We start from the raw sequence: 22,999 nt of genomic DNA on the forward strand, positions 1-22,999 counted from the left end.
TAGACCATGGACATTTGTCCATGGATTTTATCACTACTCTCCCTTCATCCAGGGGTAACTCCGTTGTGTGGGTGGTGGTGAATAGATTTTCCAAACAGGCTCATTTTGTACCGCTGCCTGCTTTACCGTCTGCTGAAACCTTGGCCAGGTTTTTTGTGCTGCATGGTGTGCCTACTAATGTGGTGTCTGACAGAGGTGAGAAGTTTGAGGCCAAGTTTTGGAGGGCTTTTTGTAAGAAGTTGGGAATCACTCTCTCTTTTTTCCTCTGCCTATCATCCGGAGTCTAATAGGCAAACCGAACGCAATAACCAATCCTTGGAGCAAATCCTGAGATGGTTGGCATCTTCCAGACAGGATGACTGGTGTGATGCGTTACCCGTGACAGAGTTTGCTTTCAACAGTCGTAGGAGTCTGTCAACGGTAATGTCTCCCTTCCTGGTCAATTATGGATTTAACTGCATTTTGGGGAGTTTTCTCACATGGACTCATGTCCAGGGGCGGAGGGTACTGTGCAACACTTAAAAGCCCTGTGGGTGGAGGTTCATCGCAACATCAACAAGCCCCAGGGAAGGTATACATTTTTTGCGGACAAGAGGAGGGGGTGGGGTCCTGCGTTCCAAGTGGGCGAGAAGGTGTGGTTATTTACCCGCAATATTAAGCTTAAGGTCCCCTTGGCCAAACTGGGTCTTCAGTTCATTAGCCCATATAAAATTATTGAGGTTGTCAACCCGGTGGTCAACAAGTTACAGCTTCCCGCCTCCTTCAAAATATCCAACATTTTTCACAGGTCCGTTTTGAAACCATTGGGAGCGGTCGAGGAGGACTCCTCGTCCGTCACTCCTCCTGTGTTGCTGGAAGGTCATCTGGAGTATGAGTTGGGGCGCATCGTTGATTCTCGGGGGTGCGTCGGAATCTGCAGTATTTGGTGCACTGGAAGGAATATGGTCCGGAGGATCGGTCGTGGGTCTTGGCCAGTTCAGTGCATGCCGATCGGTTAGTTCGGGCTTTTCATGCCAGGCATCCGAAGAAGCCTGGGGGTCCAGTGGCCCCCCGTTAAGATGTAGGTACTGTCATGGTTGTGGACAGGGTTCCTTCCCTGTACTCTCAGGGTTAATTTGTATAGCCTCCTTTTGGTTTGGGGAGGGCTATATTTACCCACCTTCATCTGGGGATTCTTGTCAGTGATACATCTGTCTTGGCTGTGTGTCTGACCCCCTGGTGTGCTTGCATACTGTTAGTCCGATTGCTTGCTTGTGAACGACTCGGTCTGTTTTCTCGTTCTGTGCTTTGCCTTGTGACTCTGTGCTAATTGTCTGTTTCTGGTTCTGACCTTTACTCTGGTACTCTAACTTCCCTCCTGTCTGCCCCATTTGTACTGCTCCGCTATCTTCTGCTCCCCGACCTTTTGCTACGTCTCGACCATGCTTATGTCTTATCCCTTCATAATAATAATAATAATCTTTATTTATATAGCGCCAACATATTCCGCAGCGCTTTACAGTTTAAGTTTCAAAAACAACAGTCATAAGTAACAACGTTAACAATACAATAATTAAAGCGAAATAAAACGAGCCTGCTCGTGAGAGCTTACAATCTACAATGAGGTGTGGGAGATACAAAGTACAGGTGTGTATTTACAATGATGTATTTACAGTGATGGTCCAGTCATCTTCAGGGAGTGGGGGATAGATGGAGATAGTGAATGGGCTACACACACACAAACATAAAATGACTTTGATTTGTGAACGTGGTAGGCCGCTCTGAACAAATTATGCAAATTGTGAATGGTCCTAATATCTTGGGGTAGAGCATTCCAGAGGATTGGCACAGCACGGGAGAAGTCTTGGAGTCGAGAGTGGGAGGTACGGATTAGTGCAGAGGTTAGTCGAAAGACATTTGCAGAGTGCAGCGGTCAGTTAGGCCGATAGACAGAAAAGAGGGAGGAGATGTATGGGGGTGCCGCACTGTGGAGAGCTTTGTGGGTGAGAACAAGTACTTTGAATTGTATCCTGTAATGAATGGGCAGCCAGTGTAATGACTGGCGAAGAGCGTACGCCTCCGAGTAACGATTAGCCAGATGGATGACCCTGGCTGCTGCATTAAGGATGGACTGGAGAGGGGAAAGTCGTGTGAGGGGGAGGCCAATTAATAGAGTGTTACAGTAGTCCAGGTGGGAGTGGATCAGGGCGACAGTGAGGGTTTTTGTTGTTTCCATGGTGAGAAAAGGGCAGATTCTAGAGATGTTCTACGGGTGTAAGCGGCAAGAGCGGGCAAGAGATTGTATATGGGATGTGAAGGAGAGATTGGAGTCAAAGGTAACACCCAGACAGCGCGCCTGCTGCCGCGGTGTTAATATGGTGCCACCCACGGAGAGGGAAACGTCAGGTTTAGGGAGGTTAGTAGATGGCGGGAGCAGAAGAAGTTCAGTTTTGGAGAGGTTGAGTTTCAGATAGAGAGCGGACATGATGTTGGAGACTGCAGACAAACAGTCAGTGGCGTTCTATAGTACAGCGGGGGTAAGGTCAGGGGATGGTGTGTATAGTTGTGTGTCATCGGCATAAAGATGATACTGAAAGCCAAATCTGCTGATGGTCTGTCCAATTGGGGCTGTGTAGAGGGAGAAGAGAAGGGGGCCAAGGACTGAGCCCTGAGGTACCCCGACAGTGAGAGGAAGAGGAGAGGAAGTGGAGCCAGAGAACAGAACACTGAAGGAGCGGTCAGAAAGGTAGGAAGAGAACCAGGAGAGAGCAGTGTCCCTAATGCCTAGTGACTGGAGCCTAGAGAGTAGGAGAGGGTGATCAACAGTGTCGAAAGCTGCAGAAAGGTCGAGAAGAATGAGCAGAGAGTGGTCACCATTACATTTTGCTGTCAGAAGGTCATTGGTCACTTTGATGAGTGCAGTTTCAGTCGAATGTAGGGGGCGGAAGCCGTACTGTGAAGGGTCTAGGAGGGAGTGAGTGGAGAGGTAACGGGTAAGGCGGGAGTATATCTGGCGCTCCAAGAGTTTAGAGATGAAGGGGAGTTTGGAGACCGGTCTGTAGTTTATTTGGGTAGGATGAGTCGAGAGCGGGTTTCTTCATGGTACTTCATCGATGTCCTGGCTTGACTTCGGCACGTTAAGACTACTCTCCGGCTCCGCCGGTCACCGCCGCCACTCGGCGTCTGGCTCTGCCTCCTGCCCTTCCCCCGAGGTCACATGTTTCAGGTCCTGCGCTCTAGCAGGTAAGCTCAACACAACGCTCCTTACTCTCTCTGTCCTTCTGTAAGGCGTGCACAGACTCCTGCTGTAAGTCTGAAGCAGGGCTCTTGACAATACTGACGCCCCCTGTGCACTTTCAGATTGATTTGCATATGGATTCTATGCTAGTATAGAAAGGTATCATCATTGAATGCACATGTGCCTGTACAGCCGGACAAAAGCCGTCCACAGAATGATACATTTCCTTTAAAAACTTTGTTTCAATCCCAATTTTCAAGATCACTACTTGCTTTGATTGAATGAATAGAGGTTCGTTTCCATCTAGAGGCGATACTCCTGGCTCTCTGCTGAGACGCGGGTACAACTGCATCCAGTATAGACAATGCTCTGTGCGCTCAATGCCTCTACAGCAGTGGCACAAATCTGTCTGCTGTTTCACTAACATTATACATGTAAAAAAACGCAGCATTTAGTCTTTGCAGGATGCTTCGACATTGAAAAGTTTTCGATATAGTGAAAAAAAAAAACCTGATGGAGGTAAAAAAAAAAAAGACACCCAATTGTCCACAGCCAGGTTTTCCTCCATGACAGCATCTCATTCACTGACAGCAAATTAGTATCTGAAAAAATGAAATCAACTCATCATTTTCCGGTTTTCTTGAAGATATGTTTCTTTGTCTTGTGTTTCTTTTTTGCGCTGGTGGATTTTGCACCGAACACAACAAACTGGATAATGTTTGAGAAATTCCACAAAATCAGAAATGCTCATATTTCGTCTGTTTTCTTTTTTACGTAAATTTCAATAAAGCTGTAAAAAGTCACATATTGCCCTCCCCAAAAATACATAGATGCTAGGATACTGAAGTACAGTTGCGAAAAAATTTCAGGACATTTTTAATAGTTGCAGATTATAAAATGGTCGCAAAAATCTGGATAACAAAAACCACAAGGTGGAAAAAAAAAAACACAAGGAAGATAATGGAGTTGAAAGAATCGAATAGCAGGACCCGGGTCCAGTGGCCGACAGACGAGAGCCTTATGGGCCTCCTCTTACCTGTCGGCATCTCTGGCGTTATGTCACGTGTGCAGTGATGTTACGTCTGCAAATCAGAAGAGCCCTTGAGGCTTGGAGACGTCTGCAGCGCTCCCGTCCAGCAGCCACAGAAAAGTTGTCACATGTCCTACGAATTGATTCATTCATCTCAAAAAATTAACTTCAAAAAGACGCAAGTTAAAAAACGAATAAAGCCACAAGGTAGGCAGCAGATGGCAGAGTGTCGCCTTCCCTGCTGCCGCGGCGTCTATCATCCCATCTTACCACCATCCTCTTGTAGTCCCCAGTAAGACGGCCGAGCCGCTGCGGAGAACAATTACACGGTGAAGTACCTCTCCGGCATTAAAAAGCAGCCAGCGGAGAGAAGCCCCGAATGCAGGGAACAGGTGCACAAGTGCCATCCACATGATGCCGCGAACGGGCCAGCGAGTGGGGATCAAATCATTCAAGTACTTTAGCAGGTAAGTATCTAGAAGCATCTTAAAGTGATTATACGCCGGAGATAATGGGCCAGAGAGGCTAATCATATAATCCTCTAAGAAGAGCGATCCTAGAGATGCGAGTCCGGCGTGCTGACACAACCAGGGAATTCCTACATACAGATGAAGGGCCGGGTAATCCCCGGGGTATATACACCTTGGTCCCTAACGGCCACCAATGCACCTCCATCAGGAGCAGTCACCCGGCTTCTACCTTGGAGTGAAGACATTTCCGCACAACAAATCATGGAAAGGACTTTATAAAGTGTGAAAGGCGAGAAGTGGGTGTGAGGACTAGTGTCACACAGACCAGGGCACTGTCACTGTGTCCGGCAGCCTGACACATGGGGCATTTTGCAGGACACAGATGGATTAGGTGGGTCAGGGCGATCGATGAGTCGTGGAGTAAGGACGTTCTGGAAGGACATCTGCGATACATTATTCTGCTCCTTACATCTCATGGTAGCACAGATCTGATCACAGATGGTCAGTCAGCAGGCAGGATCTTCAGCTCATGGCACAAAAGCTGCAGAAAGTTCCCACTAATGGCCATTTACCAGACACTGCAGTCAGAGGAACATCGCAGACTAAAGCTATAGGTCAGAGTTTTCCTTCCTTTTTTGCAATTTTTCTCAAATTTGCAAGATCCCTGGTTTGTTGTTGTGCACATTCAGAATCTATGACCAACCCTGCAGATTGTCACAACACATTAGTCAGTACAAATCTCTCCGGTCAGCAACAGAAGCAGAACTGAGGATAGGCTCTGATGTTAGGAGATAAGGTCCTGAGTCACAGTCAGGTATCTGATGGGATGATTTACAGGAGTTGTGTCATGAGTACAAAAACAAATAAAATCAGCACTCGCACTTCCCCCTGGATCCAGTGCACACCACTCTGGTGGTCTGCACATTGGGGCCGGAGGCAATGACACTTTGTTGTTCGGTCACTTGACTAGCCAAGTGTCATTGGGTGCATCTCTGATGTGCCCATCAATGTTGCCTGACCGCTGCAGCCTATCACAGGCCCCAGTGATAAGATGGACAATGCCTCCAGCCTCAGCACAGACCACCAGAGCCTCAGATTATTTTAATAACTTACTAGTTGTTCGTTTTTTTATGTTTTTTTTCCAAGTTGGACTAACAATTTAAACTGTTCAAATGAAACTTGGAAAACCCCTTACTTTCCAGTGCTCAGCGTCTGCAGAAACAAGAAAAGACATTCGTCCAAACGATTGTCAGAAATCAAAAGCCTCCAAACCATGAAAATGTCATGGTAGATAAAAACAAGGAGCCCGAACCATGGAGGCCACAGCCGGCCATGATTCCCCCTGTACCAGACTACACGTGGCACCAGGAATATGGGCATGAAATGTTCCCGACAAAGATTTTCAGAAGTTTACGCTGCTCCAGACTCAAGTGCGGGTGGCTTTACCCCTCTCAGGCTGACACTTGGCATTGAGCATGGTCACTTACAGGTGGTCGCAGGCTCCAGCATCGCAGCATTTAGGACTACTTGCTGTAGCAGACAGTGCACCTCACATGTCGACATGAGGCGCGCTGGAACCTCGCATGTGACGTCTTCCTATGGTGACACACTGTAACCTCCGACTGCGACACAGAGTCACAAATCTGTTCAATTTCCAGTTGTTTTTCTTTTCCACAGCAAAATCGCAGCTTTGCAGAATGATTTTGAGTCCCCGTCACTGTACAGTCCCAGGCTAAGTGAGGGCTACAGGTGATAGAAAATTTGGTTCTTTTGCATGAGGTTTTGGAAGAACCGTGAGCCGGTCCAATGCTTGATCTGCCTATGTGCTGTGATGTAACACATCCTGTATGTCCAGGTGTGACAGGGGGGGACGGCTGTGTTACCCACTCACTTCCATACAGTGGCTGCGCAGGATCCAGGCACCTCCTGCGGAGAATCTCCTGCTGGCTATCGCTCCACTACACTGCATTGTTTCCCAGCGTTCGGCAGTCAGATTAATTACACAGCTCATTTTGTTTGTTTCTCCGTTGCTGAATACAAGAGGCGCAGTATCTCGTATGGATAAGGACGCTCCACAATGCAGCCTTCAGAAGCGCGCACATTAAGTAATTGACTTCTCTCCCAGGGACCAATTATAAATCAGGAGGGAGAAAGACGTCTAATCAAGCGCAACTTAACTCATTCAATGCTGGAGAGGATGCGGGACAAGCGGAGAGTAATGATGAACTACAATGTGGGAGGTCACAGTGTTCTCATCAACAAAGACGCTGCAAAATATGCGATCCAGTAAATATATAATGAGATAATAAGTTAGAACGTGTGGTTAGATGTATGGAAAAATATAACCACAGTGTAACATTGCTGGACGGATAGTGATCAGACATGGGAATGAAGAGGTTCTAGTTCATACATTGTTGCTTCTAATTTTGTAAACCAGTGTAATAACAAAGTGTACTCCTGTTCATGGACATGGGAAATGTTTTTTCAATAAACAAAGTAAAAAAAAAAAAAAAAAAAAAAAAAAAAAAAAGACACTTCAAATGCCACGGTAGAGGCAAAGTCTACCAGCATCATGAAAACTGAGGACAACTGCTAATCTGGAGTTATGGCAGATCTGGCATTATACTCCAGAGCTGCACTCACTATTCTGCTGGTGCAGTCACTGTGTACATACATTACATTACTGATCCTGAGTTACATCCTGTATTATACTCCAGAGCTGCACTCACTATTCTGCTGGTGCAGTCACTGTGTACATACATTACATTACTGATCCTGAGTTACATCCTGTATTATACTCCAGAGCTGCACTCACTATTCTGCTGGTGCAGTCACTGTGTACATACATTACATTACTGATCCTGAGTTACATCCTGTATTATACTCCAAAGCTGCACTCACTATTCTGCTGGTGCAGTCACTGTGTACATATGTTACATTACTGATCCTGAGTTACATCCTGTATCATACTCCAGAGCTGCACTCACTATTCTGCTGGTGCAGTCACTGTGTACATACATTACATTACTGATCCTGAGTTATACTACAGAGCTGCACTCACTATTCTGCTGGTGCAGTCACCCTGTACATACATTACATTACTGATCCTGAGTTACATCCTGTATTATACTCCAGAGCTGCACTCACTATTCTGCTGGTGCAGTCACTGTGTACATACATTACATTACTGATCCTGAGTTATACTCCAGAGCTGCACTCACTATTCTGCTGGTGCAGTCACCCTGTACATACATTACATTACTGATCCTGAGTTACATCCTGTATTATACTCCAGAGCTGCACTCACTATTCTGCTGGTGCAGTCACTGTGTACATACATTACATTACTGATCCTGAGTTACATCCTGTATTATACTCCAAAGCTGCACTCACTATTCTGCTGGTGCAGTCACTGTGTACATACATTACATTACTGATCCTGAGTTACATCCTGTATTATACTCCAAAGCTGCACTCACTATTCTGCTGGTGCAGTCACTGTGTACATACGTTACATTACTGATCCTGAGTTACATCCTGTATCATACTCCAGAGCTGCACTCACTATTCTGCTGGTGCAGTCACTGTGTACATACATTACATTACTGATCCTGAGTTATACTACAGAGCTGCACTCACTATTCTGCTGGTGCAGTCACCCTGTACATACATTACATTACTGATCCTGAGTTACATCCTGTATTATACTCCAGAGCTGCACTCACTATTCTGCTGGTGCAGTCACTGTGTACATACATTACATTACTGATCCTGAGTTATACTACAGAGCTGCACTCACTATTCTGCTGGTGCAGTCACCCTGTACATACATTACATTACTGATCCTGAGTTACATCCTGTATTATACTCCAGAGCTGCACTCACTATTCTGCTGGTGCAGTCACTGTGTACATACATTACATTACTGATCCTGAGTTACATCCTGTATTATACTCCAAAGCTGCACTCACTATTCTGCTGGTGCAGTCACTGTGTACATACATTACATTACTGATCCTGTACTGATCCGGAGTTACTTTTTGTATTATACCCCAGAGCTGCACTCACTATTCTGCTGGTGCAGTCACTGTGTACATACGTTACATTACTGATCCTGAGTTACATCCTGTATCATACTCCAGAGCTGCACTCACTATTCTGCTGGTGCAGTCACTGTGTACATACATTACATTACTGATCCTGAGTTATACTACAGAGCTGCACTCACTATTCTGCTGGTGCAGTCACCCTGTACATACATTACATTACTGATCCTGAGTTACATCCTGTATTATACTCCAGAGCTGCACTCACTATTCTGCTGGTGCAGTCACTGTGTACATACATTACATTAATGAACCTGAGTTACATCCTGTATTATACTCCAGAGCTGCACTCACTATTCTGCTGGTGCAGTCACTGTGTACATACATTACATTACTGAACCTGTACTGATCCCGAGTTACATCCTGTATTATACTCCAGAGCTGCACTCACTATTCTGCTGGTGCAGTCACTGTGTACATACATTACATTACTGATCCTGAGTTACATCCTGTATTATACTCCAGAGCTGCACTCACTATTCTGCTGGTGCAGTCACTGTGTACATACATTACATTACTGAACCTGTAACGATCCTGAGTTACATCCTGTATTATACTCCAGAGCTGCACTCACTATTCTGCTGGTGCAGTCACTGTGTACATACATTACATTACTGATCCTGAGTTACATCCTGTATTATACTCCAAAGCTGCACTCACTATTCTGCTGGTGCAGTCACTGTGTACATACATTACATTACTGATCCTGAGTTACATCCTGTATTATACCCCAGAGCTGCACTCACTATTCTGCTGGTGCAGTCACTGTGTACATACATTACATTACTGATCCTGTACTGATCCGGAGTTACTTCTTGTATTATACCCCAGAGCTGCACTCACTATTCTGCTGATGCAGTCACTGTGTACATACATTACATTACTGATCCTGTACTGATCCTGAGTTCTTTCTTGTATTATACTCCAGAGCTGCACTCACTATTCTGCTGGTGCTGCAGTTACCCTCTACGTCTGCAGTTGAGTTGTGCATTATAGTCTTCGTCTGATGTAAATTTCCAGCTATCTGGGGAAGTTTTCCTCCTCTCAGCACGATGCAGATTTTTTGCTGCACACACTCGACACGTGAGGGATAGTGCCCCGGAGGCTTTGCGCAGTTTGTCCGCTGACACATTTCTCGAGCCATATGGCTGAGATTATTTTTTTTGCATCATATTTTGTTTGGTTGTCAGAAAGCTGAGAATGTGAAGTGTCGCCGTTTACACTAGTGGGAGATGATGTGATGATCCCGGCTCTGGGGAGAAGAAGGGTCTTTTCTCAATGAAGATGTGTAAAAATAAAGAAAATAAGATGTGAAAAAATAAATAAAGCAAATTGTGTGAATGTCAGCCACAGTGTCTACCAGCAGCGGAGCATTGGCTCGGGCACTCCTGTGATGGGGATACGGCCCATTCACTCTACACAGCAATGATATAATAAAATACTACAAGACATCCGCTGCCCCCGGCCCCTTTAATCCTTCGTATTGTTGCAGCAGAGTGTCTTATTCATCCTCAATGACAAAACAGTGAGGGAAGGTCACGGAGAGGCGAGATGTAACACGGGCAGCGGTGATATTCATGAAAAGCGCAAACCGTGTTTATATTAAACAGACGGCTGGAATTCCTGGAGGAAATCACAGGACTCAATAAGGCCGTGTTCCTGCATTGCACAAATTCTGCATTCTTGGGTTTTTGTTTTTAATTTAGAGAGTCTTTTATGGAGAGCTTGAAAAAAATACATTAAAAAAATAAATAAAAACACAAAAAAGGAGCAAAGCGTTAGAAAAAGAAATTCAACGTTAATATTCAGAGCAGAGTACTATTGCATTTTATGGTGCAGAAACCCACAGAAAAAACGCAGCGGAAAAAATGTAGCATTTTCGTACACGGGAACGTGGCCGGAGGGGACTAAGTAGTGTGGAACAGTAAAGTAGCGGCTCCAACCCCGAGCAGGCCGAGCCGCACACAAGCCCCTCTCCAAGATGTGTCCGTGGAGGTACACCAGGCCCAACCAGAGAGAGAGAGAAGACGTTACTGAGCCAGGATCCCCTCCCTAATGGAGTATTCATCTATCCTGACAGATGAGCGGCTCCTCTCCACCCAGCAGGCAGCCACTTAATTGTTTGCTCACCTACAGCGGCGCTGCGTCAGTCATAACCAGATCTCTGGTAGTCTGAGTATATGGCTGGCTCTGCTTCAACAAGAAACTTGCACCAGATGCTCATGTCTAATTACTAATTTGTCAAATTTTTGATTTTCTTTATTTTAGGTTTATTTTTAAGATTTGTTAAAATTATTTCAGATGGTTTTTGTGCATTTCTTACTGATTTTTTATTTTACTATTTTTTCTGATTATTTGTTTATTCGTTCCCTTTATTCTTCATAATTTTTCCTTGTATTTGTATTTTTTTTAATTGATTATTTTTATTCAACAGTTTTTTCAGATTTGTTTTTACTGCTCGTTTTTCAGGTTTTTTCTTCAAATTTATGTATCAGATTTTTCTGTTTTTTTATTTAATTATTAAGATGTGGTTAACTTATTTTAACTCATTGTTTTTACTTTTCCAGTTTCACTACTTTTTTCACAGGATTTTCAGATTTTTTTTTTCACTTATTCTATTCCTTTTTTTCATCTTTTTTTTTCCTTACATTGATTATTTTTATTCAAGAATGTCAGATTTTTATTTTTACTGCTTTTTCATATTTTTTCGAATTTCAGATTTTTCTGTATTTTTCTTATTTTTTTTAAGACGTGGTTTACTGATTTTAATTCATTGCTTTGACTTTTAGTTTCACTACTTCATTTTTTAACATGATTTTTCTTATACTTTCATATCTATTTTTACCAATTCTTTAGCATGTTTATACATTTTTTTTTTTACTTTTTCTTAAAATTTAGTTGCAATTTTTATTTTACTGATTTTTCATGTACCATACTTTTTTATTTTATTACTATTGAGAAAGTTGAACTCAGAAAATGAAAGACGTCAATAATGATGATCTCTGTACAACCAGGGCTGTGGAGTCGGGTGAGCCAAACCTCCGACTCAGACTCCACAGCCCAGTATACAACGCTGCAGAATATGATGGCGCTATATAAGCAACAAGTTGAGAAATCCTTCTGCTCGTTTTCTAACTTAGGCTATGTGCACATGTTGCGGATTCTCTACGGATCCGCAGCGTTTTTTGAGGTGCAGAAACGCTGCAGATCTGCAATTGATTTACAGTACAATGTAAATCAATGAGAACAAAAAATGCTGTGCACACGTTGCGGTAAATCCGCTGCGGAAACGCTGCGGTTAGAAGTAGCATGTCACTTCTTTTTTGTGAATCTGCAGCGTTTTTGTACCCATTCCATTATAGAAAACCGCAGGGGTAAAAAACACAGCAAATCCGCAAGAAAACCACAGCAAAAACGCACAAAAAACGCTGCGGAACCGCACAAAAAATGCGACAAATCCACAGGTGCGTTTTCTGCCAGGAGAGGCAGAATCTGCACCAGAAATTCCTAAGCCTAATCCCCAACGTGTGCACATAGCCTTAAGATTGCATTTGATGCGGAGTGCAATTGTTATCAGGTTGCATCCAAAATGGGCTGACAAGTTGGACTGGGAACATCGGCCAAAATGAAACCCTTATATTTGAGTGTGAGATCTGCACTGCGCACAGCTCCCGCCGCCTCGAGATGCCTCGCCCATCCGTGTAAAGTTGTCGCACTGTATAAAATGGCTGCATTTACCTGGGATTTGGTGACACATCTGTTATTGAGTCGCTGCTCATTACACTTTTTTCTTCTTATTTCTGCAGCGCAAAAAAAGACATTTATAAATGTTGTATGAGGAAGACGCAGAGAGGAGAGGGAAAAAAACCTGCGCCAATGATTAATTTTCTGGTGATGAAAGGCTGGGAAGACAGCTGCTTAAGCTGGAGCAACAAAGGGAAAAAAAAATAAATAAAAAAAATCGTCTGACGGAATCACCAGAGGTGAAACGCCGCGGCTCTGTGTATGTGGTTTCCATGGTGACCGGCGCTGGGAGATGAGCGCAGGAGATTCATTCGGCTCTGTAGTACAGGTCCATAAATCTAACTTGCAGAGGGAGCGCGGTATCGGCGCCTCTATTGTCGCCAGCCGCGTATCGCTCGGCTTCTGCCTCTAATTACAGGAGAGCGGCAGGAAACAATGAGGTCGTTATTAGCGGACAATGAAGTGAAATAATTGGAGGTGCTCCCGGGCATCTGACCCCCGTGTTTATCGGCCGCGGTGCAGGAGCCGCGGGGATGGACCGAGGGGAGATAATAGAAGGCAATAATGGTGCCATAAAACGCAGGGCACGCCGCCTTCCGAGCATGCTAATCAGCACGCAATAAAATGCGCCGTTTCCAGAGTAGCGTTCATTACACGTCCTGCCTGTTCGGATCTGGACGCCTCTCTCGGGCTCCATTATTTTTATATAAACGCTTTTCGCCACCTCCTGTGAGGTCTGTCTGGGTTCATAATTCCGCAGCAACTGGCTGGAAATTCAGCAGCGAGTGATAAACTGGTGAGGACAGACCGGAATGTTAAAAAGAGCTCGTCGCTACGGATGTCACCGCATATAATGGAGGCAACTCTATCTTTTCGATAAATCACCCCTAAATGCTGTTCTCGTTGTCAGTGCGGCGGCTACAGACACAGCGCCCGAGCAGACAGGATATATCCCTTCCCCATTACAGAAATAGGGCATGTTTATATTCTTTACACCCGGCCTAAGAGCCAGGCAACACAGGGGTCCCCACATTGTTGGCCAGAGAAGAGAAAGGATGGAATCTGTTATGTCCTGTCAAGTCCTCAGCAGCTGGAGTAACAGCCGATTTCTGGACCCCCGATGATCAGACTGACCAACCCCTTTAAGTGAGGGCATTAATTGTGCAGAATGAGATTCTTATAGCGAACCCACCGTGACAATCCTTTCATCAAAGCATAGGGGGCACTAACAGCACGGTGCGGAAAACTACTAATATCACCTCTATATTTATCAGCCCCATCCATAAGTTGGGCGCAGGAGGTTCTTGCATTTACATGCACTCGTCTATAATTCAGACCGCACTAACGCATCTTGTAATTTTTCCATGCAGAACCGACGTCCATGTGTGGAAAAAAAATCAGATCTGTAAAATATTACTGTTTGCAGACATACGCTGCTCACCTGAAAGCCTCGATGATCGTCTGCTCAGGTAAGTGTGGAGCCACTCGTTTAAATGCCCGCTTAAAGTCATCCAGGTTTAAAAATCCCCGACCTGTGGACAACGGCAGAAGGGGGAAGTGTTGTGGACCCGAAATATAGACACCAGTCAGCCAGTAGAATACACGTATACTATGCATGGACGCATGGCGGCCCTTCTAGCAATCGTCCATTGTAGAACTTGTGGAGCGAGCATTATATTCATCATTGCCCTGACCTGAAAGTTACAGGGGGCTGCTCTGCAGATTATGGCTTCCTGTCATGTATCTTATCATTACAGGCAGGTATAAAGCCGAGCATTACCTACTGCGCAGAGTGTCTGCACGGAATATTGGGGATGGTGGGGCTGTGTATTACAGGCCGTCAGCTCTTCTGTACACATGCCACCGACTATCCAGGACCTGATCTCCTGCAGCTTCACCTCCCCCAGAACCAGGACAGGATGTAAACTGCTGACTATGCAGCTTATAAAAGCTAAGGACACATCAAGAGACATGAGTTTAGTGGAAATCTTGGGCTAAAAGAAAACCTGCCGCTATAATGACAAGCTACAGGGGAAAGTTACCTATTACTATAGAAGTTTCTGACCTCGAGGAGATCAATACTCACAGTTAGAATCAAACACTGAAAATATCTGTCTCTGGTCTCCGAAGCTCGGCTGCACGCTGCCCTTCAGGGTCATCAGCTTCACAAACTCATCGGGTGTCACTTCTGTGGGGTAAGAAGACGACGTTATCCTCTGTGTGCGACTGAGGTTTTCTAACACTGATGCCTGTATATTTAGTGATGTCCTAGCACTGTCAGAGCGCAGGATCCTAGACCGGACCTGTCAATCATATAACAACAGCCCTGCTCTGCCTGTAAACAATGGGAGCGACACAGCGGCAGCCTGCGCAGAATCAGCCTCCTTTACTGTAGTGTGGTAGAAGAAAACATTTTACATCACCGACAGGTGCAGGGTGTGCAAAACAGACAAGACCGGTGCACTGTCAGCACGCAGACCCTTACATATTAGCCCACTCTGGTCAGAAAAATCTTAAGGTGCCCTTTATTAGTAATAATGAAAGTGCTGCAGATGTAGCAGCCGATGCAGATTCTTCTGTTACCTCCAGTCCTGGACAGGCCCGGCACCATTGTGTCCACCTCGAGCTGAAAGAAACAATGAGCCATATTCATGTGTATGGAAGCCTGGAACAGAGAAACATTATCTGAACATAGATCTGCAGTGCCTTCGGCCCCCTGGAACTTTTCTACCTTTTCCCACATATCATGCTTCAAACATAAAGATACCAAATGTAAATTTTTGGTGAAGAATCAACAAGTGGAACACAATTGTGAAGTTGCATGAAATTTATTGGTTATTTTACATTTTTGTGGAAATTCAAAAACTGAAAAGTGGGGCGTGCAATATTATTCGTCCCCTTTACTTTCAGTGCAGCAAACTCACTCCAGAAGTTCATTGTGGATCTCTGAATGATCCAATGTTGTCCTAAATGCGTAACAATGATACATATAATCCACCTGTGTGTAATCAAGTCTCCGTATAAAACTATGTGCACACGTATAATGGTCCACTGCAGATTTTTCCGCAGCGGATTTGATAAATCTGCAGGGCAAAAACGATGCGTTTTTGCTGCAGATTTATCATGGATTTCCCACGGATTTCCCACAGTTTTTCTGCGGATTTCACTGCGGTTTTTGTATAGGAGCAGCTGTAAAACCGCTGCAGAATCCGCAGAAAGTGACATGCTGCGGAATGTAAACTGCTGCGTTTCCGCGCGTTTTTTTCCGCAGCATGTGCACAGCGTTTTTTGTTTCCCATAGGTTTACATTGTAATGTAAACTCATGGGAAACTGCTGCGGACCAGCAGCTGCGGAAACGCTGCAGATCCGCAGCATTTTCCGCTTCGTGTGCACATAGCCTAAATGCACCTGCTCTGTGATAGTCTCGGGGTTCTGTTTGAAGTTTGAGTAATGATGAGCGAGTATACTCGTTGCTCGGGTGATCTCCGAGTATTTGTTAGTGTTCAGAGATTAAGTTTTCATCCCCACAGCTGAATGATTTACAGCTACTAGACAGCTTGATTACATGTGGGGATTCCCTAGCAACCAGGCAACCCCCACATGTACTCAGGCTGGGTAGTAACTGTAAATCATTCAGCTGCGGCGATGAAAACTTAGGCTATGTGCACACGTTGCAGATTTGCCTGCGGATTTTTCTGCACTAAATCCGCAGCTCTTGGCAGAAAACGCATGTGCGTTTTTTGCGCGGTTTTGGTGCATTTTTTTAATGCTTTTTTATGCGTTTTTGAAAGCTAAGTAAAGATGTATTATTGAACAAAAAAAAGATTTGTGATGTCATTTCTTGTCCAACCTCCTTTTTTACATTTGTCCAACCCACACTCCATTACACAGATAGATAGATAGATAGATAGATAGATAGATAGATAGATAGAATGAGATAGATAGATGTAGATAGTTATATCTATGGATAGACGTAGATAGATATATGGATAGTTAGGCTACTTTCACGCATCAGGTTTTTGCCGTCAGGCATAATCCGGCAAGTTTTGAAAAAACGGACGCGTTTTGTTTTTTTTGCCAGATCCGTTTTTTTCTTATAGAGTTGTATTAGCGCCAATTGTGCTTGATGGCCACCCGTTTCATCCGTTTTTTACTGGATCCGTCAAAAATAACTTTCCGGCGGAAGGAGAAAATGTACAGAAGAAAGTTTTTTCTGTCCGGCGAAAAAATGAACAGCAACGGATCCGGCAAAAAATGTATGAAACAAATGTGAAATGATGAATCCGGCCTCTGAATCCAGTTTTTCATGCATTTTTTCCATTGAAATCATGCACATTTTCTGTTCTCTCTCTCTAAAAAAAAAAAAAACGGATCAGTTGCATCAGTTTTTCACTATTTGCAACGGATCCGTTTTTTCAAAAATTCACCGGATCCTGCCTGACGGAAACAAACTGATGTGTGAAAGTAGCCTAACTATCCATATATTTATGTACATCTATCCATCAGGCAGGATCCGGCAAATTTTTTTAAAAACGGATCCGTCAATAAGACGCCTATCCATTATTAATCCAATAGTAGTGAAAGTTAAACAAAACAATAAAAACACAGCCAGAAAAAAAGTATTTTATTATTCTCAATTTAACCATACTTACCATACTCGAGCGCCTGCAAAAAATTAAAAATAATAAACCGTATACTCCCTGTCCGACGCAGTCCAATTAATAATGAGTGTCCCACGACAATCTCCTCTATAGAACAGTGACATCGGGTGATGTCACTGCTCTATAGGACCTCCAGTGACACACTGACAGGAGACAATGGCTCCTGCAGTGCATCACTGAAGAGGTTACCTGAGTTCAGGGTCTCACTTTATGGCAATGCTGCGTGGGAAATTTCTAGGGACTATTTTTTACAGTGGCGCGCACAGTGCACGGTGGTGCAGTGGTTAGCACTGCAGCCTTGCAGCGCTGGGGTCCTGGGTTCTAATCCCACCCAGGACAACATCTGCAAAGAGTTTGTATGTTCTCTCCGTGTTTGCGTGGGTTTCCTCCGGGTACTCCGGTTTCCTCCCACATTCCAAAGACATACTGATAGGGATTATAGATTGTGAGCCCCATTGGGGACAGTGATGATAATGTGTGCAAAACTGTAAAGCGCTGCGGAATATGTTAGCGCTATATAAAAATAAAGATTATTATTATTATTATTATAGTGGCGGAGGAATACAGTGCGGAAGGATACCTTCCGTCATTGTATTCCTGGAGCCCCTGGAGAGCGGTCGCATCAGCTGATGCTGCTGCTCTCCACGGGAGATCATCGTGGGACACTCATTTTAATTGGATTTCTGCGGATCAGGGAGTATAGTGTTTGTTTATTATTTTAATATTTTTTACAGGTGACACTGGCTTCGGGGATCAAGGTGAAAAGGTGATGGCGAGTAAGTACTCTGTTGTATGTACTGTATGTCTGTATTGTATGTAACGTATGTACTGTATGTTATATGTTCTGTTGTATGTTATATGTTCTGTTGTATATTGTATGTTCTATTATATGTTATGTTGTATGCTGTATGTTATATGCTGTATGTTCTGTTGTATGTTATATGTTGTATGTTGTTATATGTTCTGTCATATGTTGTATGTTATATGTTGTATGTTCTGTCATATACTGTATGTTCAGTTGTACAGTTGTGGCCAAAAGTATTGACACCCATGCAATTCTGTCAGATAATACTCAGTTTCTTCCTGAAAATGATTGCAATCACAAAATCTTTGGTATTATTATCTTCATTTAATTTGTCTTAAATGAAAAAACACAAAGAATTGTCCTAAAGCCAATATATGTTTGGCGTAAAGGCAACACAGCTCATCACCCTGAACACACCATCCCCACTGTCAAACATGGTGGTGGCAGCATCATGGTTTGGGCCTGCTTTTCCTCAGCAGGGACAGGGAAGATGGTTAAAATTTATGGGAACATGGATGGAGCCAAATACAGGACCATTCTTGAAGAAAACCTGTTGGAGTCTGCAAAAGACTTGAGACTGGGACGGAGATTTGTCTTCCAACAAGACAATGATCCCAAACATAAAGCAAAATCTACAATGGAATGGTTCACAAATAAACGTATCCAGGTGTTAGAATGGTCAAGTCAAAGTCCAGACCTCAATCCAATCGAGAATCTGTGGAAAGAGCTGAAAACTGCTGTTCACAAATGATCTCCATCAAACCTCACTGAGCTCGAGCTGTTTGCCAAGGAAGAATGGGCAAGAATTTCAGTCTCTCGATGTACAAAACTGATAGAGACATACCCCAAGCGACTTGCAGCTGTAATCGCAGCAAAAGGTGGCGCAACAAAGTATTAAATTAAAGGGGCCGAATAATATTGCACGCCCCACTTTCCAGTTTTTGAATTTCCACAAAAATTTAAAATAACCAATAAATTTCGTTCAACTTCACAATTGTGTTCCACTTGTTGATTCTTCACCAAAAATTTACATTTGGCATCTTTATGTTTGAAGCATGTTATGTGGGAAAAGGTAGAAAAGTTCCAGGGGGCCGAATACTTTCGCAAGGCACTGTACATAAGTTGAATGACTCAAAGGGAACCTGTCACTTCCAGAATCGAAGATGAGCTAAGCCCACCGGCATCAGGGGCTTATCTACAGCATTCCATAAACCTCTTTTTCTCATCTTTCAGGATACATTCTAGAATGCTGTAGGTAAGCCCCTGATGCCGGTGGGCTTAGCTCATCTTCGATTTTGGGGATGACAGGTTCCCTTTAAAAACATTAATTACATGGGGGTTTTCTTCTCTGTTCAAGCCCAAAGCAAAATCCAGAATTCTGCTGGTTCCCAGTTTACTAGGTAGCAGTGTCCAGTGGGAGCTCGGATAGTAAAAGCTAAATGGGACATGTCTCACACATGGGATGGAGCTAAACTGCTGGCAGCTCAGAGAAGAATTGCGCATGGAGAAAAGAGCACAAAACTAGTCCAAGATGAGTAAAGTACTAGTAAAGTTGCTGAAGACTAAACTGTGGCATTAACACTGGTGGGAAGAACGATGCCAAGTGCATCTGGTTCTTGTTCATTAGAAACAATACAGTAAGGCCGGGATCACACATGCAAGAAACACGTCCGTGTCTCGCATGTGAAATCCAAGCTGTGGCGCCGGCACTCCAGAGCGGAGCGTGATCCCGGCCTCCTCATCATCCACAAGCACAATGGGAGTCCTAGTGAGAGGTAAAAATACCAACAGCAACTACAGGAAGCATGAGCATTAATAGCTACACATCAGTGACTGTCTGCTGCCATCTGCTGGAAAACTGTGGCAATGCATGAGGGATGGACGTTTCTACTTTACAGCTTCCCCTATATAAAAGTTACCGCACATTCCACCAAATACAGGGCCGAGTTAATTACCTTGGAGGGTTTATACCCAAACATCATCACGACAGCCACCTTCAGGTCTTCTCTGCTCAGATAACCCTTCTTGCCTTCATCACAAGCCTTGAACACCTGCAGAGACCCAATCAGAGGGAAGGTCAGCAGCAATAATCCTAAAGAGGAAACGTCCTTATATGAAGTGTCCTGAGGGGTGCGCTGTTCTACAGTCACATCCCCCTTGTTCCTATATAGACGTGCGGGTGGGTAAAGTCGCCATTCAGAAGCCTAGAAGCATTGGGGGAGAACTGTGAAGAAGCCATTCTCAAGTTTTTCTCCACTGATTGTCCAGAAAATCTGCAGCAAAATCTGAACTTGTTACATGCAGTTTTGCTATGGATTTTACCCTTCTACAATAAAGATTGAAATCCACAATGAACATCTGAAATAGGCATTAACATGCTGAAGATTATAAACGCCACCTTGCAGACGGTTTCCGTGCAGAAATAATGCACAGCGCTTGGATGAAATTCGTTCAGATCTTACGGCTGCTGCTGAAACTTGCAAATTCAGTGTATATTTTACCAATGTGAACAGCTGCTGATCTGCACCAAAATTAGCCCAATCCACGTGGGTCTAAGGCCGACGTCACACTCAGCGTATGAAAATACGCTCATCTTCATCACCGCACTTCTCATGATGTTGCCTCATTCGCGCCACCAGGCCTTGCATCAATTTGTTGCATCGTTTGCATTTTGCACGCATGCCTGCCTTACCGATAGGCGAAGGAGCTTCATTAAAATATTCCCAAACTGGGTCTCTTTTACGGCCTGCTGCCATTATAAGGAAAGAATGTAATAAACCTCAGATCGTACACACAAACAGATCCAGACTTGTCTGTCTGTGGCTATGCTGCAGTATTGTGCTCAAAGTTTCACTTTCATTTTCTTGTCTGCTTGCCCTTCCTCCTCCTCACACTTAGATTCACATTCTTCTTGTGTTGTGCAGATCTATTCCACTCCAAACAATCAGAAACATATTGTCTAACTTCTTGGACTTGGCACTGAAGGGGTTGATTCTGTATTCATAGGTTTGTAGAACAATAGGATTAAGGTCTTTTTCTCAACTCTGTTCATGTTGTAACATTTTTGCCGTGAAGAAGAGGCTGGGACCTCTGCGGAGTCAAATTCAGTTTTGAGAACTGCGTAAGTAAAGCGAGCGTCTGTGATAATATAGGAGAGAAACTGCCCACTAATCCTACAGAAACCTCTGGAAGAGCATGGCATTGTGAATGTTACACATATACAGCCTTTATTCTACTGAGTTAAACAACTCAGCTTTATCTCATGATGGAAGAACCTTTGGATGGTAAAATATTTTCCTCAAAAAGCAGTTTATTGAAAAAAATCCGATTTAAATCCAAAAAATCCGATTTAAATAAAAAAAATCCGTTTTTTTTTTTTTTTCTTTTTAAACATTGATTTTTATCCACCCTGCCGCCGGCATTAACCCTGTGTTAGCGGTGACCGGAGGGGAGTATGGAGCGTGCAGGGAGTGGAGCGCCGGGGACACTGACTGCCGGGTGCGGAGCGCCGGGGACACTGACTGCGGGGAGCGGAGCGCCGGGGACACTGACTGCGGGGAGCGGGCACCCGCCACTGACTGCGGGGAGTATGGAGCGGCCATTTTCTTCCGGACTGTGCCCGTCGCTGATTGGTCGTGGCTGTTTTGCGGCGACCAATGAGCGACTTGGATTTCCATGATAGACAGAGGCCAGGACCAATGAATATCCGTGACAGAAGGACAGACGGAAGTACCCCTTAGACAATTATGTATATAGATATATATATATATATATTTTTATACTGTATATACATATATATATATATATATATATATATTGCTCTCACTAAGTGTATTGGGGACACTCGCTTGGCACGGGATTAACGTAGTCAGGCACGATTTTTTTTACTTAAACACAGTCTATACGGTTTATTAAAGTGTCATAAACTGGGTTGTGCACGGTTCATTATATACATTTCTTAGAAACACAACAGGCACCAACTGGTGATATTAACTTGCAGCTTTATCTTAACACTTCATTTACGGCTTTGTCTCACGGACACTAAACATGCTGGACCTCTCACTTCGCCCAGTTACCAGAGACCACCTGCTGACTCCTTGTCAGTCCACTCCTCCGAGAAAGCTGCCTCACAGGGATCACCAACTTGCCTGGGCGGCATATCCTAGTCAATCCAGACCCACCGAAGGACGGTAGCTTCCCCCACATAGACCATCCAGAATCATAGTCTTTCTGTGCGCTATTCAGGGATCCGGTCCTACTCCCAGAACCTCCCAACACACCAGCATGTGCTCTTCAGGAAGCCTCCTCCCAGGTCTTCCAACACAGGTTGCCCAGTGTGCTATTCAGGATTCCTACTCCCAGGAAATCCAACACACTGGCATCTCCTCCTCACATGAACCGCACATGTGACCTGTCCAGGTGCTATTCAGGACCTCATCCAACACCCCAGGCATATGACCTGTCCAGGTACTATTCAGGACCTCGTCCATCACCCCAGGCATATAACCTGTCCAGGTGCTATTCAGGACGTCAGTCCAATACCCCAGGCACATGACCTGTCCAGGTGCTATTCAGGATGTCAGTCCAACACCCCAGGCTACTATTAAGTCCAAAGCCCCACCATGTGCTCTTCAGGACTCCTACTCCCAGGAAATCCAACACACCAGCATGTGCTCTTCAGGATTCCTACTCCCAGGAAATCCAACACCCCAGCATGTGACCTGTCCAGGTGCTATTCAGGACCTCTGTCCAACACCCCAGGCCACCAGGTCCAAAGCCCCACCACGTGCTCTTCAGGACTCCTACTCCCAGGAAATTCAACACAGGTTGTTCAGTGTGCTATTCAGGGATCCGGTTCTACTCCCAGGACCTTCCAACACACAGGCTCTCCAGGACCTTCCACTGGAACCACACGGGCACGTGTGACCCACACCCTGGTCACATTATATACCCTTAACCACTGCC

The 22,999-nt window shown here is 44.5% G+C and overlaps 1 protein-coding gene across 1 annotated transcript in view; it reads right to left on the reverse strand.

The window, feature by feature from the left end:
- Positions 1–22,999, reverse strand: part of EFCAB11 (EF-hand calcium binding domain 11) — a 49,955-nt gene that overhangs the window by 8,691 nt on the left and 18,265 nt on the right. The window contains exons 2-5 of the mRNA XM_069736645.1: positions 19,990–20,085; positions 15,151–15,193; positions 14,654–14,755; positions 14,009–14,099 (exon numbers count right to left, since the gene is read on the reverse strand). Of these exons, the coding sequence (XP_069592746.1) occupies positions 14,009–14,099; positions 14,654–14,755; positions 15,151–15,193; positions 19,990–20,085 (332 nt within the window). The remainder of the gene's footprint in view (positions 1–14,008; positions 14,100–14,653; positions 14,756–15,150; positions 15,194–19,989; positions 20,086–22,999) is intronic.

This window comes from Ranitomeya imitator, chromosome 1, assembly GCF_032444005.1.
Source record: "Ranitomeya imitator isolate aRanImi1 chromosome 1, aRanImi1.pri, whole genome shotgun sequence".
NCBI lineage: Eukaryota > Metazoa > Chordata > Amphibia > Anura > Dendrobatidae > Ranitomeya > Ranitomeya imitator.